At 51.1% G+C, this 15,406-nt stretch overlaps 1 protein-coding gene across 6 annotated transcripts in view; it reads left to right on the forward strand.

Annotated features, from left to right (window-relative positions):
* Nucleotides 1-4,212: 4,212 nt before the first annotated feature.
* Nucleotides 4,213-15,406, forward strand: part of MECOM (MDS1 and EVI1 complex locus) — a 348,374-nt gene continuing 337,180 nt past the window's right edge. For all 6 annotated transcript variants that reach the window (XM_075418356.1, XM_075418358.1, XM_075418361.1 and 3 more), the window contains exon 1: nucleotides 4,213-4,270. In XM_075418356.1, coding sequence (XP_075274471.1) covers nucleotides 4,234-4,270 — 37 coding nt within the window. In that variant the 5' untranslated portion in view covers nucleotides 4,213-4,233. The remainder of the gene's footprint in view (nucleotides 4,271-15,406) is intronic.

A 15,406-nucleotide genomic window follows, 5' to 3' on the forward strand; every position in this document is an offset into this window, starting at 1 on the left:
GGGGAAATATTTCTCGAGGAGTATTTCGCAAGGCTCCCTGGTGCTCTGTACTTGCCTCCCAACCCACGAACGCGTTTCCATGTTCCCAGCGCCGGTGTTTCCAGTGACGCTTCTGCCAGGGCCGGGACAATTCCCGGCCTGTTGGAAACCCAGGCCAGCCTCTGTCCCAGCCCGTACACGCGAGTCCCATTAAAACCCGCTTTCCGCCCATTTTCGTCCTCGCTCCCCATCATGGGCAGCGTCGGGTGTTCCCCCTCACCCCCGGCCCTGGCCCGGGACGGGCACGCAGCTCCCCGCCCTGCAGTGCCTGACCGCGGCCGTCAGGGGGCGCCGCAGACCGCGGGGCGCCGCGCGGGGCCGGGGAGCGGCGGCTGCGGGGGCGCGCGGGCGGCTCCGCGAGCGCGCAGGCGTTCGCCGCGCGCTGCCCTCGGCGCCGGGCCCGGTAACGTTACCCGGGGGCGGCGGAGGGGGGGTGTCCCCCCCCCCCCCCCCCAGAGTCGTTCAAGGGCACCAGCGCTGGGTGCGAACAGCGCGGCTTTGCGCAGGCGGGTGCGTGAAGCGCGGTGCGAAAGAGGGGGGAAAGAAAATAATATTTTTTTTTTTTTAAAAAAGCGGTGGTAGTAGGTTTGTTAAGGAATCCGGTAAGTTATAGGAAGCAAAATGAAATGTCTGGTGCTTACACGACGGCGTGTTTTACAAGGGAGAAGGAAACTGTGCAGAAAATGCATGGGCTTTTATTGCTGGTTTTCATTGCCTGTACTGTGGTGGATGCTTTATGCTACGGAGAGCAAGTTTAATTGAACCAGATCACTGATTTCTTATAGCAGGGGGCATGGGGTGGGGGTTTTTTGTTTTGTTTTGTTTTGTTTTGTTTTCGGAGTTAACTGTTTCGGGGACTAGAGGCGGGCAGGTCTGGGCTCCCCAGCCTCCGAGTTCCGCGCCAGCAAATAAAAACACGGTACATAAAAACAAACACCGAGCCCGGTTATCAAAGCCTCAATCTCCCTCTATTATTTTCCCTTGTATTTGGTGCTTTTCTTTTTTTTTTTTTTAATCACATCTGTCGTTCCCAGCCTTTCCCAGGACTGCAAAGCAAAGTGGACAGCGTCCATGTGACCACCTAGCACAGGAGGCATTTTCTACTGGGAAACTTTGGAGCGGTTTTCTCGCTTCCTTTCCTTCCGAGAGCTTAGAAAATGTGCGATCTTCCCGGTGATTAAAGTCTCCGCATTTGTCTTCAGACTTACCGGGTTTATCCAAACTTTTGTGCGTGTTTGTATCGCCCCCCCCTCCCCGCGCCCCTTCTGTGCATTTGTAAAGTAGCCCCATCTAGCAATGATAAATATCCCTGTTGATCACTTGATTGATTACCTCTCGGAAAGGTCACGCGGGCTTGCAGTAATTTCCTTTTGCCTAAGGCTCCCTTTTCACTTTTACTCCCGCACGACAGCTCCAAGTATACAAGATCTTTATTTTTGATTTTTAACCCCTAAACAGCTCCCCGAAAACAATGCGCTGGTGAAAGGGAGGAGGAAAATCCGGCGGCGGGTCGGCGCTGCCCCAGCCCTCGCCGCGCTCTCCCGGGGCGGGGGTGGGGGGCAGAGCCTCCCTCCCCTGCTCTCCCGCGGACCCAGAATTCGGATTTCAACAACCAGACAAGCTATTAATTTGCCCGTGCTACCCAGGGTCCTGAACCCAATTAATTTCTAATAATTACAGCCCAAGGGGGCTGGAGAGATCCCTCTGCCTCTTGCTAGCCTTGCCACTCCGCGGCACCGAGGTCAGCATATAATAATAAAGTGTATATTTTGAGAGTGATCAGCAGAACAGTGAGTTATTGCAATGAATGAAAATTGTTTCCATTTTGGCTAATTGAGCCCGTGGCTGAAAGCTGGAGTTCTGAGACTAAATAAAGAGGACTGTTTCATTTCAACGTGGACTAGAAATCCCTGCACGGCTTTTCGGTCACCCAGCAAGAAGCTTAATTTCTTAACAGCAAACCTGAAATCAAGCGTTGGGTAAACAGTATTAATAATTGCATTACAATGATTAAATTAATCTTACTGGTAGCTAGGAGAATATAGATGGAGATTGAATGACACGGTGTAAAGTTCACTGCACAAAGACAATAGCACAACAAATACCTCGATACTTCAACTTTTGTCCAGGCGGGCTGCGGGGCTCGTTCAATTAGAGCGTCAGGAAGGGAAAATCTGCTCTTACGGGGAAGGCACCGCAACCTGCGTGCGAGGGGCTGCGTTCGGCCGCCCAGCCTGTGCCACAGACAGATTTCATCCTCCCCCCCCCCCCCCCAAAAAAAAAAGAACCCCCAATTTAAATATTTCTCTCTGCCGAAAACGAGCGCGCAGCCCCGCGGGCAGCCCCTTCCCCCGCGGGAGGCGCGGCGGAACACGGACGAAACGGATTTCCCGGGGCGGGTGGCCGGGACCCTTCGGGGGGGGGGCCCGAACCCAGGGGAGGGCGGGGGGCGCGGCACCTGCAGGGCTCCCGGGCCGGCGGGCAGGTGGCGGTGACAGGCGGGGGCGGCCGGGGTCACGGCTGCCCGCCCGGGAAACGCGCATCTGCGCGCCCGGCCCGGCCGCCGGGCTCCCACGCGTGTTTCCCCGCGGCGGAGTCGGTCTATGTGCGGGGTGAGGGGTAGTTTTGCAACGTTCCCAGGTGTTTTCTGTTTTCCTCGGTGAGCCGGTGCGGGGGGACGATGCGGGGACAGCCCGGCGCAGCCCCGCAAGGAGAGGAGCTGCCCGCGAGCAGTCCCCCGCGCATCCCCCGCGCAGCCGCGGGGCCGCTCCCCGGCAGCCCCTGCCCTGTCTCCGCAGGGGCAGGGGGCCCCAGCTCCGCCCGGAACAGCCCGGGGAGGGAGAAGGGGGTCTTAGGTGTACCCCTGCCCGGCGCTGGGGTGGGCGCAGAGCAGCCGCGCGGCCCTGAAATCAAAAGAAATCCAATTTGCAAATTAAAAATAACGACGGGCGTCAAGGAGGGCTCCGCAGAGCGGATTCGAGCGCTTGCGCCTGTCTGCCGGGCGATTCGGGGGAGCAGCGGGGGCTGCGCGGGGGGTTGTCACCCGCGGAGTGCGGAGAGCGGGGGGCGGGGGGGGGGCGGGGGACGGCCCCGATCCGCAGCACCGGCAGCCGGAGGGGGGTTGGGGGGGGAGGGGGCTGAAGGGGGAAGGGGCGATGCTGAGGATTTTATTAAAACAAAAAGTTGAGCAGCGTGTATGTACTGGCGCAGCCCCGAGTCTGAAAGATTGTAATTTTCTTTTATGGTGTCTGGCAGGATTTGCAACAGATATTAATGGGAACATAAATAGCGCATGGAAGGTATTGAACAAAACTGTTTAATGCAAGGAGGTTGTACCACAGGAAAATCTATATGTAGTTCGGATTGATTCATACCTCGGACACAGCCATCCCCTACAGGAGTTCCCAATTTCTGCGCGCTCCCTCTTTGATTGGCAAACCCTGTAATTAAAACAGAGCGGTCGGCGTTGCTGTTTTAAAAGCGTTTTTTTTTTTTTTTTTCCTGCCCAACTGGTGGTGCCTGAGCCGAGTTCAAGGTGGGGAAAAAGCGTGCGAACAGGGAAAGTGTAGAATTTAATGGTACGCATATGTAATAAAGCATATGATCGAACGATATCTCTCTGAATGTCTGCACGCAGGGATCTCCGGTGACTGCGGCCGGGCGGCAATAAACTGTTCAAGTGTCGCACAGACGCAGAACAGCGCGAATAAGTCAATAGAAGAGATGTAAAAAAAAAGAAAGGAAAAGGTAGGGCAAGGTGTCCCCGCTGGCAGCCCCCCCCGCCCCGCGGGTCTCCCCCGCCGCAGCCCCTCCCGCCCGCCCCGCGGCCGCGGCCGCTCAGCCCGGCGGCTGCCGCCCTCCCGGTCCCGGCCGGTCCCGGCCCCGGTGCCGGGCTGTCAGGGTCCCCCACCGCCCGTGATGGATCGCTGCAAACTTTTTTTTGGCGGCGCTGAAATGTTGAAGAGCGGGGGGGAGCCGCCCGTGCGCATGTGCGAAGGTGTCCGAACTGACAATGCTGGAGAGATAGCGAGCCAGGATTGAGAGAAAGGGAGAGCGGTGTGTGCGGGAGAGGGAGAGGAGAGAGGGAGAGGGGGAGCGAAAAAAAAGGAGGAAAAGCTCCAGAAGGAGAGGAAAAAAAAAAAAGAGCCCCCCCCCCCCCAACCCCACGCCAGCATCGGCGGCGGGACTGGCAGCATGCGATCCAAAGGCAGGGCGAGGAAGCTGGCCGCAAGTAGGTGCAATACCCCTTTCTCTTGGCTTTCCACCCTCCCTCTCTGCCATGTTGCCTAGACGCGTCTGAGACGCGGCGCGGGGCTGGCAGGCGACCCGCAGCATCCCGCTGCGCCCGGCTCGGCTCGGCCCGGCTCGGTGCGGGGGGGGGGGGGGGGGCGGCCGGAGCCGGGCTGGGGGCTGCGGGCGACGGGGAAGGAGTTGAGGAAAAGTTCAGCGGCGAGCGCTGGAAGTTGCTGCTGGAGCGGTGTTTGGGGGGGGGTGGTCGGGGAAGCGGGGGAGGGTGCGGGGGGGGGGTGCGGGAGGCTCCGGGCCCTATAGCGGGCGCTGTCGGCTGCCGGCAGGGCCGGGGGCGGCGGGGCTGCGTGGGCGAGGGTGTGCGTGAGCGCGGAGGGGCAGCCCCGGGGCGCAGGTAGCCAGCGCGGAGCTACCGCACATCCCCCCCGCACCCCCCCACCCCCCGCAAACCGCGCGTGGGAGCGGGGCGTGCGTGGGGCCGCGGGAGCCGCCCCGCCCGGCCGGGATACTCCACGCCTGGCGGGGCTGGGGGGCAGCGGGGCGGCCGGGCAGCACCGAGCGGGTTCGCAGCCCGCTGGAGTCACCCGCGAAAAAGCTGAAGTAAATGTTGTCATTTCGGGCGCTTTTCCAGCAGTTCTTTCTGCAGCTTGGCCGCCCGAAGGGCTCCGTTCCGCGAGGCGAGGGCTCAGCCGTCCACACGCAACTCCCGACTTCTTTAATTATTTGTCTTACGCTCACCCCATCTGTTTCTCCTTTATGATAGGGATCTTTGCTTTTAACTGCTGCGGTGTCGGGGCTCTCTTTTATTTTTTTTCCTTTTTTTTATTAAAAAAAAAAGAGGGAATCAACAACAAAACTTCCCCTGCTTTCGCGTCCTATTTTTGAAAGCAGCTGATGTCTTTATTTTCCCTGACACATCTGGAGAAGTTTCATTTGATATCCATGGCGAGGGCGACTCACATTCCCGAGTGAAAAAAAAAAAAAAGGGCAGGCGAAAGAAAAAAAAAAGTCGGATGAAATGTTGCATAAGTTGCGTGACGTAAAAAGCAGATGCTTATTTACTCTTTATTTGTAAAGGGGGGGGGGGGCGGAATAGGGGAGCGTGGAAAAGGGGAAGCGAAAGATCTCTCCGGATCATCATCAGATTTTCTGCGAACTTGAACAGTCACAGCAGTAATCTGCGCTTGGTTCGGTGATTTTTAAAGTGGATAACGCAGCGCCCGCAATTTGAAAACAAATCTGTTGTTAAATCTCCAGGTTGCCATCCTTCCTTTGGAGCTAATTAATGGAAAAAAAAAAAATCTCACGGCCCCGACCAGATCCGTCAGGTTTCCTTGCCTTTCCCCTCTCTTTTCTCCTCGCTTTTCTCCTCGCGCAGCGATGCGGGGACGCTCCCGCGGGCGAGACCCGCTCGCCTGCGGAGTTTCTGCTGGGGGCTGAGCGTCCTGGCTCTCGCCGCGGCAGCAGCAGCTCTTTCCTCCCCAGACAGATGCGTCGCATTAAATAATCCTTCGGTTACAAGCCGCTCATAAAGGAAATCATATTTAGAAAGCTAGGATTATTATACTTTTCTTTCCCCCGTGTGTGTTTCGAAAGGCTTTTGCCCCCCCCGAAGAGCATCTCGGTTTCATGGCAAGTGGAAGGAGGGTTGGAGGCGACCCCGGCAATTTAGTCGTTCGAGAGGAAAAGTTTGCAGCTTTTCGGTCCTTTCTGGCTGGGGTGGGAACAGAAAACATTCTGTAGCCTTCACCCTCTTACGTGGAAAGCGGCACAGATCGGGATCAAGCGCACTTCTGCTCTTATTGCACTTTTACTGCGTTGGGCGTAAAATAAAAACCGCCCCGGTTGCGTGACCGTCGCTACTACCCAGGAAAGCTTTTTCCTCGTAATTAAGGGAGAATACCTGAAGCGTGCATTCCCTTGACCTCACCGTAAAATCGCTAAAAAATTATTTTAAGGCTTCGCCACCCCCTCTCAAAAAAACCAAGTAAAAAGAAAAAAAAAACCCAGAAGAAACAAAACGAGCCGCGCCGGGTATAGCTAGCGAGTTCTTTCCATGCCCAGCTGTAAAAATAAGGGGAAAGACAGGCTGGAGCCCTCCTCCCTGCGAGGAGCGGGGTGCGGTGTCCGGGGTGCGGGGCCCGGGGTGCACCTGCGCGGGCCCCCGGGGCAGCCGCCCGTCCGCCCGGGCGGGGCCGCGTCCCCGCGCAGCCCCCGGCGCAGCCCCGCAGCCGGCCCGGGGCAGCCCCCAGCCGCCTCGTAAAGAGACAGAAGGCGCTCGGATTAGGGGAACACACGGGAAGAAGGAGGCACTTGTTACTTTTACACTTTATCGCCACTTTTTTTACAGGCAGTTTAGTGCGGCCGAGGTAGCTCCAGACCCCTCCAGCCGTCGGGGAGAGGAAAAGAACACTTTCCTCGGCTCCCCCGGGCTGTCCCGCGCCTGTCGCTCGCCTCGCCCCGGCGCTGCAGAGGCTCGGCGGCCCGGCAGCGCCGGCCGGTCGGTTCTGCCCGCGAACGCGTGTTCGAGCTGCTCGCTCGCCGGCCCCGCCACCGGCCCCCCGCGCCCGCCCCGGCCCCGCCGCGGGGAGGCCGCGCCGCCGGCACCGCGCACACGCGCCCGGCACCGCCCCGGCCTCGGCCCCGCACGGCCACGGCTGCGGGCACGGCACGGCGTGCCCCCGGGCGGCGCCTGCCGCGGGGCTGGGGGACGGGCGGGACCGTCCCGTTACAGCCCGGGCGCCTCGGCACCGGGCGCCGCCTGAACCCTTCCCGCGGCCGAGGGCGTGCCCGCCGCTTTCTTTTCTTTTCTTTTCTTTTCTTTTCTTTTTCTTTTCTTTTCTTTTCTTTTCTTTTCTTTTCTTTTCTTTTCTTTTCTTTTCTTTTCTTTTCTTTTCTTTTCTTTTCTTTTCTTTTCTTTTCTTTTCTTTTCTTTTCTTTTCTTTTCTTTTCTTTTCTTTTCTTTTCTTTTCTTTTCTTTTCTTTTCTTTTCTTTTCTTTTCTTTTCTTTTCTTTTCTTTTCTTTTCTTTTCTTTTCTTTTCTTTTCTTTTCTTTTCTCTTTTCTTTTCTTTTCTTTTCTTTTCTTTTCTTTTCTTTTCTTTTCTTTTCTTTTCTTTTCTTTTCTTTTCTTTTCTTTTCTTTTCTTTTCTTTTCTTTTCTTTTCTTTTCTTTTCTTTTCTTTTCTTTTCTTTTCTTTTCTTTTCTTTTCTTTTCTTTTCTTTTCTTCTTTTCTTTTCTTTTCTTTTCCTTTCTTCCTTTCTTCCTTTCTTCCTTTCTTCCTTCCTTCCTTCCTTCCTTTCTTCCTTTCTCCCTTTCTTTCTCCCTTTCTTTCTCCCTTCCTTCCTTCCTTCCTTCCTTCCTTCCTTCCTTCCTTCCTTCCTTCCTTCCTTCCTTCCTTCCTTCCTTCCTTCCTTCCTTCCTTCCTTCCTTCCTTCTCTTTCTCTCTCTTCCTTTCTCCCTCCTTTTCTCTCTCTCTCTCTTTCTTTCTCCCCTTCTCCGTCCCTTTCTCTCTTTCTCCTCTCCTCTCCTCTCCTCTCCTCTCCTCTCCTCTCCTCTCCTCTCCTCTCCTCTCCTCTCCTCTCCTCTCCTCTCCTCTCCTCTCCTCTCCTCTCCTCTCCTCTCCTCTCCTCTCCTCTCCTCTCCTCTCCTCTCCTCTCCTCTCCTCTCGTCTCCCTTCTCTTTTCCCTCTTCCTTCTCTCTTCCTCTCTCCCCCTCACCATCTCTTTTTCAAGGCCAACTGTCACCACTGAAGTTGGGACCAACTTTGGGGCGCTGTGATGCTGCCTGGGGCCGAGCCCGTGGCTGAGCTCCCCAGTGCCTCCGGCTGCTCCCCGGCCACAGTGGGCCGGCTGTGGTGCAGGGCAGGGAGAGGACACAAAGAGAAAGGCCAGTCCGAAAGGCGAGCTCATTATTAATACAGCCCCACTTGTAAATGAAAAATGTAACCCTTGTTAATTAACGCTGTTTACATGGGGTACAAGAAACTTAAGAAATGTTTCTACAAAGGGGAAGGAACTGTTTACAAAACTCTTTCAAAAGTGTGACATATTGCTGCAGTTCCAGCACTAAAAAGCCAAACACACTTACACGCCTTTGAAGTCGGCTGGCTGAGGCAACATTATTTGACTCGGATTCAGATATTGCTTGTGGGTATAACTAATGGCTTTTACCTAGTTAGTGGGCTGGGAGGGGCGAGGGCCCGGGCGCCGTGGCCAATGGGTCCCTCCGGAGAGCTGTGGCTGGCTCCCCGCCAGCTCTGTACAATGTCAACATTGAATATTTGAATTCCCAGACTCTATTTAACAACTTTCTAAATAAATAAACTCATTGTGTGTCTGTGTTTAAAATTATTTCACCTCTTTCATGAAAGCTACAGCATCTTATTACACTGGACTCTCAGGCTGCTTTTCCCCCTTTTCTTTCCAAACAAACACAAGCAGAGCTGAGCATGTTTTTTTTTTTTTTTTACTGCCTCTTATCTCCCCACGTTCTCCCCTTCTCACTTGCTGTCTGTCTTCTCGTGAAGCACGAGTGGAAGCTGCTCGGACATCCCACGGCGTCCTTAGTGGGACGGCTCTCTGTACCCTGCTATCTAATCAGAACTAAACCTGAAGCCAGGTTCACCAAGTCGGTTAAATATTAATCATTTCTAAAAGGAGGCCCACGTGAGTGCCATTGCTGCAGCGGTGCCCTGTACACACTCAATCATTTTGGCTTCTGTACCACAGGCGGGCTCCAGGGACAGCTTTCGTTGTTGTTGCCATAAATGGCTATTAGTGTTCATATTCACCTATTCACCCAGTTATTTAAGTGCACATAGGTGTGTAGGTGTCTGTGCTTGCTGTGTACATGTGCATACGTGTGTGCTCATACTATACCTTTCTGTTTATGCCATGGAGAGAGAGATGTATGCGTGTGTGTATATATATGTGTATAAAATATCTGTGTATATGTGTGCACATACAGAGAGAAAAGCAGGTAAATAGGTGTGATATCTGCATTTGCAGTTAGTGGTTTGGAGAGGGAGTGTGGTATGCTTCGGCTCCTGGGGTGCTTGCAGCCTGCGCACCTGAGTCTGTACATCCACGCAGGCTCTGAAATGTGGAAGCGCATAGGGACACAGACAGAGATGATATACAGGAGCCTATGTGGTGCTCCCTGCGATGCTTCCCAAATGCACTGACTGTGTACCTCTGTGGTGGGAGTATTTATTGTAACATATTTATTGACTTGACATGTAAGTAAAGGTGTCTGGGCAGAAAAGGTATTTCTGGCTGTCCTGGGGAGCACAGCTCCCTGATAAAGCTGTAGAAGTTGCTGAAGGAGAAAGTGGAATGAATTTTCTGTCCAGACAGGTACGTGGTGCGGGAGGACAGAGGAAAGCATCGGCAGCTGCTCCAGCCCAGGATGCATGAGGAAAGGGCAGTGGGGAAGCAGATGGAGTTTTATAAATCTCGGCTAACGAAGCCTTGTCCACAGAAATTGCCTTGCTTTGCATTAAACCACTTTCTAAACAGATGTACTTTGACTTTGGAAGGGCTTGTTCAGACGCTTAGATTTCTGACCAAGGATTCATGATATTTGTTTATTTAAAATTTAACTAGGTTTGCTGTCATTTTTGGAGCAACTCAGTGCTCTTTTACGGTAATTTAATACAATCCGTTTTACACCATTTCGGTTTAGTTAGGCAAGGAGTGGCTTATGAAGAGCAGAAAGAGATTAATCCCACATGGTTTTCAAACTAGCAGATACAAGTGTCATATTATCCAGCAGACAGAGCTAGAACTGGACAAATGCAGATTAGAAATACAGTTTGTATTTTAAGTAGGGAAGGTATTTAACCAGTAAAACAATTTACCGAGAGCTGGGTGGATTTCAACATCACTGGAATTCTTTTGTCTTAATTAAGGTTGGCTGTTTTTCTAAAAAGATATGAGCTAATCCAAACAGGAATTAATTTAGGGAATTCCTGTAGCCTGTGTTGTGCAGGGGGGGAGAGACCAGATCACTCTTCCTTGCTTTATGATCTATGCACCTAGTTAAAGCAGTGCAGTTCATATGGAGAGGTAAACTCCAGGCTGGGATCACAGGAAAGCACTTAAAAAAATAAATGGCCATTAAAAAAACCTGGGTTCAGCTCAGACAACGCAGAACCAACGTCTGGCTCAGAGTCTTTTCTGTCGGTGCTGCTGTTTACCCCCACCGCAGGTGTCCCCGGAGCTGTGCTGGGCTCAGGGTGCCCTGCCCCAGCGTTTGAGGGCAAAGGCAAAGAAGGGTTCTGCAAAGATGGGAAGGAGGAATTAGGGTGTACATGCCGGGGTTAGGGTACGGAGAAGGGGGTCTGGGGTCACAGCAGCATGATCGCTGCTCTGTGATGGTTTCCAGTGGGTTCCTGCTGCGTTAATGTACCATTGGTTACTGCTGCAGTTCTTAACACCCAGACCAGGAACCAGACAAGACCAGTATAGGTCATGATATGAACCAATAAGCACCAGAAAGCACCTCCAGGCTTTGTGAGGGAGGAGTTTTCTGGTAGATAAACTCAGCTGAGAAAGAGCAAGGTGGGAAAGGGGAGTGAGAAACTAAGAAGTGTGTGTTGTTATCTGCAGGACTCTGTCTCTTTGCATTGCCATTTTAAACCCAAAATTTACAACGCTCAGGGTATAAAGCAACCCTGCCTGATCATTCATTGACTTTGTGTTCCCTCCCTTTTGTTTGCATTTCCAGGCTATAGCGAGGCATTGCCTTCTCCAGTGCTGCTGGAAGAAAAGGCAGCCACAGAGCCGTGTGGGAGGAGGGAAGCTAGCCTGCATTGAATATTGTATTTGCTGTTAAATATGTACCAAAGAGAAAGAAATGTGAGCTAATCCAGCAATAGGAGCTGGGAAGTGAAATACAATTCGTTTTATTTCAGGGTTTAATATTGTGGTCTGTTTTAGTGAAGCATTATCTGTTAAACTAGGATATATGCAACGACATAAAACCCCACTACCTTAAGGGAATGTCAAAGCTTGATCTACAAAATAAAGGAAATTCAAAGTTAAGGCTGAAATGTACCACATGGCCTCCAAGTCCCAGAAACAACAGGAGGCAAGGAAGTAGCTAAATGTATGGGCTGCGCTTTAAAACGAGCCCAGCAACTACCAAGCTGCCAGCGGTCCTTGCAGATACACAGCATGGTTCGAGCTGGGATTTGTGCTGACTAGAGAGCAGCTGGCTCAACAAGGTCTGTGATGATCTCGAGTCCTTTTGGAAATCTTGGCTGATCTGTGATGAGGGTGAGAGTTTTATGGCAGAAGGATTGCAGGTCTGGGCTTAATTTGTACAATAGAAACACTTTCTTCTCTTTGGCACCAACAGCTTTTGTTTAGAAAATCTTCTATTGGAGCAAAATTTTGGTTCAGAAAAGGGATATACCCAAGTTACAGCTTTATTCCTGTTCTGAAGAATTGCTCGTATGTCTGAATGGGTGCAGTACTTTTTAGCCCTGTTTAAGCTCTAAACTAAATTTAAATTGCCTGTAAAATAATCTGCAGAGTGGAAACTGCCACACAACCGTAGCCCTTGCTCCCTGACCCAAACCCGTATTCCGTTGCAGAGCAGTGTGCTGCTCTGTTTTGTGATTACAGTAAGTTAGAAACCAGAAGAGCAAGACTTCTATGAATAGGTTATTTTTGGCAATTGCATCACCAATTATGTATAAAATTTCAAAAAATATGAGTTCTGCCAGGCTGATCTCTGAGAGGGCTACAGAAAATGAAGGCTTTGAGACTGTTGTAACATCATACTATTTTGTCTATTAGATATCATTAGATTACCAGAATACTGAGACCTTCGTATCAACCAATCTAACAAAAATTTCCAAGGTGGTTTGAATTAAAAAATTAGCCATAAATATATTTTGTATAATGCAATATATTATGGATGTTTATTGTGTGCAGTGGGAAAATCTTTGGTTTCGGATGATCTTACTGTATAACATGTGCCCTACAGAAACTGTTTATACTGTGGCAGCCTGCAAATGCCCCAGTCTAATTCCGAGACCGGCCGAGCTACACGCTCTGAAAGCCACTGTCAGGCAGAGACCTTCCCCTGGAAAGCCAGAGGGGCAACAGCATCTTGTACGGGACACGTGCAACACAAAAACTTGGCGGGGGGGGGCAGAAGAGAAGAATGGCAGAGAAAACTGGATGGTTCAGGGCAACGTAGTTTACCAGGGAAAATGGGATTAAAATGATACCAGCTCCCAGCAGGTCCTGTTATACTGGGATGGGGGGCTCACCTGTGTCCAAGGGATGTTTTGCCTCCTACATCCCTAGTTTTGTCAAGCCTCCTCTTATTTCAGCAGGCTTTGGTGAGCAGATTTCCATACTCACGTCCACCTGTGACTCCAGGTTCACCCTTCTGCAGCAGGGAAAGGGCACTAACCTAGCCCTAGGGACTGAGGGATCCCTGTGATGGACACATCCACCCTCCTGGCTTCAGAAAATCATCTCCTGCCCCCTCTCCTGTTCTTTTGCACAAAGTCCACATGCTGGCAAGGGTGAAATCATTCCTCAGTCTAAAAAAAACACCTCTCAAAATCCTCCCCCCCCCCCTCTCCTTCACACATGTATTAACACCAAACTGGCAAAGCCAATGGAAAAGGATTTTGTATTTTGGCAGCAGAGCTGGCTCAGCGCTCGCAGTGGGCCTGATCCCAAACCCACTGGAGCTGAAGGAGCTTGTACTGACTTCAATGGGCTTTGGATTGGGTCTGGCCAGAAGTCTGCCTCCCTTTGTCCTCAGGGGAGGTTTATCAGCAGCTTTTGCTCTGTGGTGAGCCCCAACATGTGATGGTGTAACAGATACCTGGATTTACATCAGTATAAGTGAATTAGCTTGTCCCTATAATGTGGCCTCATTTAAGAGTCATTTTAGCCTTTACGATGAAATACAAATGCCGCTGACAGTGGGGACCGTGGTGACTTTGCATACTTGTTTCCTGCCGTGCCCCGTCCATTCCCCATGCTCACCTTCCCTCCCATGGGTTGAGGACCGCTGCAGGGGCACGGGAGGGGTCCGGCACCCATGGCTTGTTCTGTGGGGCTCTGCATCCCAAGGACCATGGTTCTCCAAATGGCCTGAATTTTCACCCTCTAAACAAGTAGCTTTGTTACTGGAAGTACCTGGTGCAAGCACTCCTTTTAACACCTCACAACTTCATCTCAGACAAACAGAAAGTATGTGAGAGACAAGCACAGACGCTAGGAAAAAATCACCCCAAACATATCTAAAACGCAGCTTGAGTCACCGGTGGTGCTTATATTTTTGATTTTAAACAATTTAACATTTCCAACACTTGACAGAAATGATTAACCTTTCCTTCTTGAAAACTCTTTGCAGTCTGAACTTGCTGTGGCTGCTTTTTCACCACGTTTTCTTTACTTGCACCTTGGTGAGGAATTAAGCAATGCATTTTGTGAGTTTTAATCTTTGCCATTCTCTTTGAGGGTCCGTACATAGGGAGAAAAGGAAACATGCTGTTTGAAAGAATTTTGAAGCGATGTTTCTATTTTAATTTTTTTTAGGCTCTTGATGTATTTTTGGCTGCAGGGACTGGCATGGAGTATTGGTCTAAGAATACACAACACGGAAAAGCGAAAGATACCAGCTGCATCTGAGTTAACAGCACTGCTTTATACTCCTGCTGTTTACTTGTTACTCTATCATAATGATAATTCACAGCAATGATGAAGACTTGTTAATTGTAAAAGCTAAACAGTATTGTATATTTGTCCTGATTCTTTCAGTTCACATAGTAAGCAATATCTCAGTAGTCACCAGCTGCCTGAGGAAGTGTTATTAAGCATTTACGCTCTGCATGAAGAGTTACTCCCCAGGAGTCTGTGGTACAAGGTGCGATGTAAGATACCAGATAAAGCCAAGGTAACTGAGAAACGCAGAAATGATGTACCAGGCCAGTCCAGATGATGCAGATCAGAGAGATCTGGGGGAATAAAGCTGTGCAGTGTCTTTAATATCAGTGAAAAGGATCAGAGGAAGAGAAAAGATGGAATTATCTGTACTGAACCAACACCACGAGTGAAAATTGAACAGAGACTTAGCCAGAAGGAGTGACAGAGTTACACCCAGGATGGGATGCAGCAAAACTTCCCAGCCGGTGCTTTCATTGCACACCATGCTGAAGGATCAGCCGTGGACTGAACCCAGAAAGATTATTTCCAATCTGACATTATTATTTATTATGACTTGAATTAAAGCGGTTACTGCAGAAGCCAGCCAGGACTGGATGCCTGTTGTGCTGAGCCCTGTGCAAACACGGGCAGCCTGCGCAGAGCTTAGGCCCTGAGAAATGCAGATTAAACTTCAGGCTTGCTGCCCCACGCATGCAATTACAGCATCGTTGGAGGCAGTAATAAAATCCCAAGGAGAAATGGAGGAAAATCCATGGAGTCAGGGCTGCGGAGTGCTAGGCTTTCCGCTTGCACATGGGTGGATGTGCTTCAGCTTTAATCCCATCAGACCTCTCTCTCTGCCAGCAAACGGCCTCCCTGGCTCCATTTTAGACCCTATTATTTTTGGCTGTGTCCGTAACCTTGGGTGATCAAGCTGCATTAAGCTACGAGTATCCTTGCAGCATCACCCGCTTGCTTTCAAAGAAAATAGCTCCGAGATGTGCCGGGAAGGAAGAGGGCAATGCCGGCAGATAATCCAGCCCTATAAAATCCCCGGGTTGTGGTTCCAGCCCGCTTTCCACCCGAGCGCTGCAAGAGGGACACGAGCAGTGTGGCTGGCAAGTGCCAGCAACCAAAAAGTCCCCCAAGCCTATAAGGTTTATTAAGGTTCTTTTTAAGTCTGTGCCAATAAAAAGGGTCCACGCAACCTCTGAGTGAGGCTTCATAAGCTCAGTTTTATGTTCAGATAATGTGGAGCCAAAACGTCACGGAGTTCACGTCAAGAAATACCCCATAGAGCATCACAAACTGAGAAGAAATGTATTGAGGAAAGAGAGGTCTGATAAATTTATGGCCTTGAAGTTAGGTGGTAAAATGGGCTTTATTTAGCAATTTCCTAACTTCTGATTGAAATTTTGTTACCAGTGGAATGCTTTTAGAT

This window comes from Opisthocomus hoazin, chromosome 4 (assembly GCF_030867145.1).
Source record: "Opisthocomus hoazin isolate bOpiHoa1 chromosome 4, bOpiHoa1.hap1, whole genome shotgun sequence".
Lineage (NCBI taxonomy): Eukaryota > Metazoa > Chordata > Aves > Opisthocomiformes > Opisthocomidae > Opisthocomus > Opisthocomus hoazin.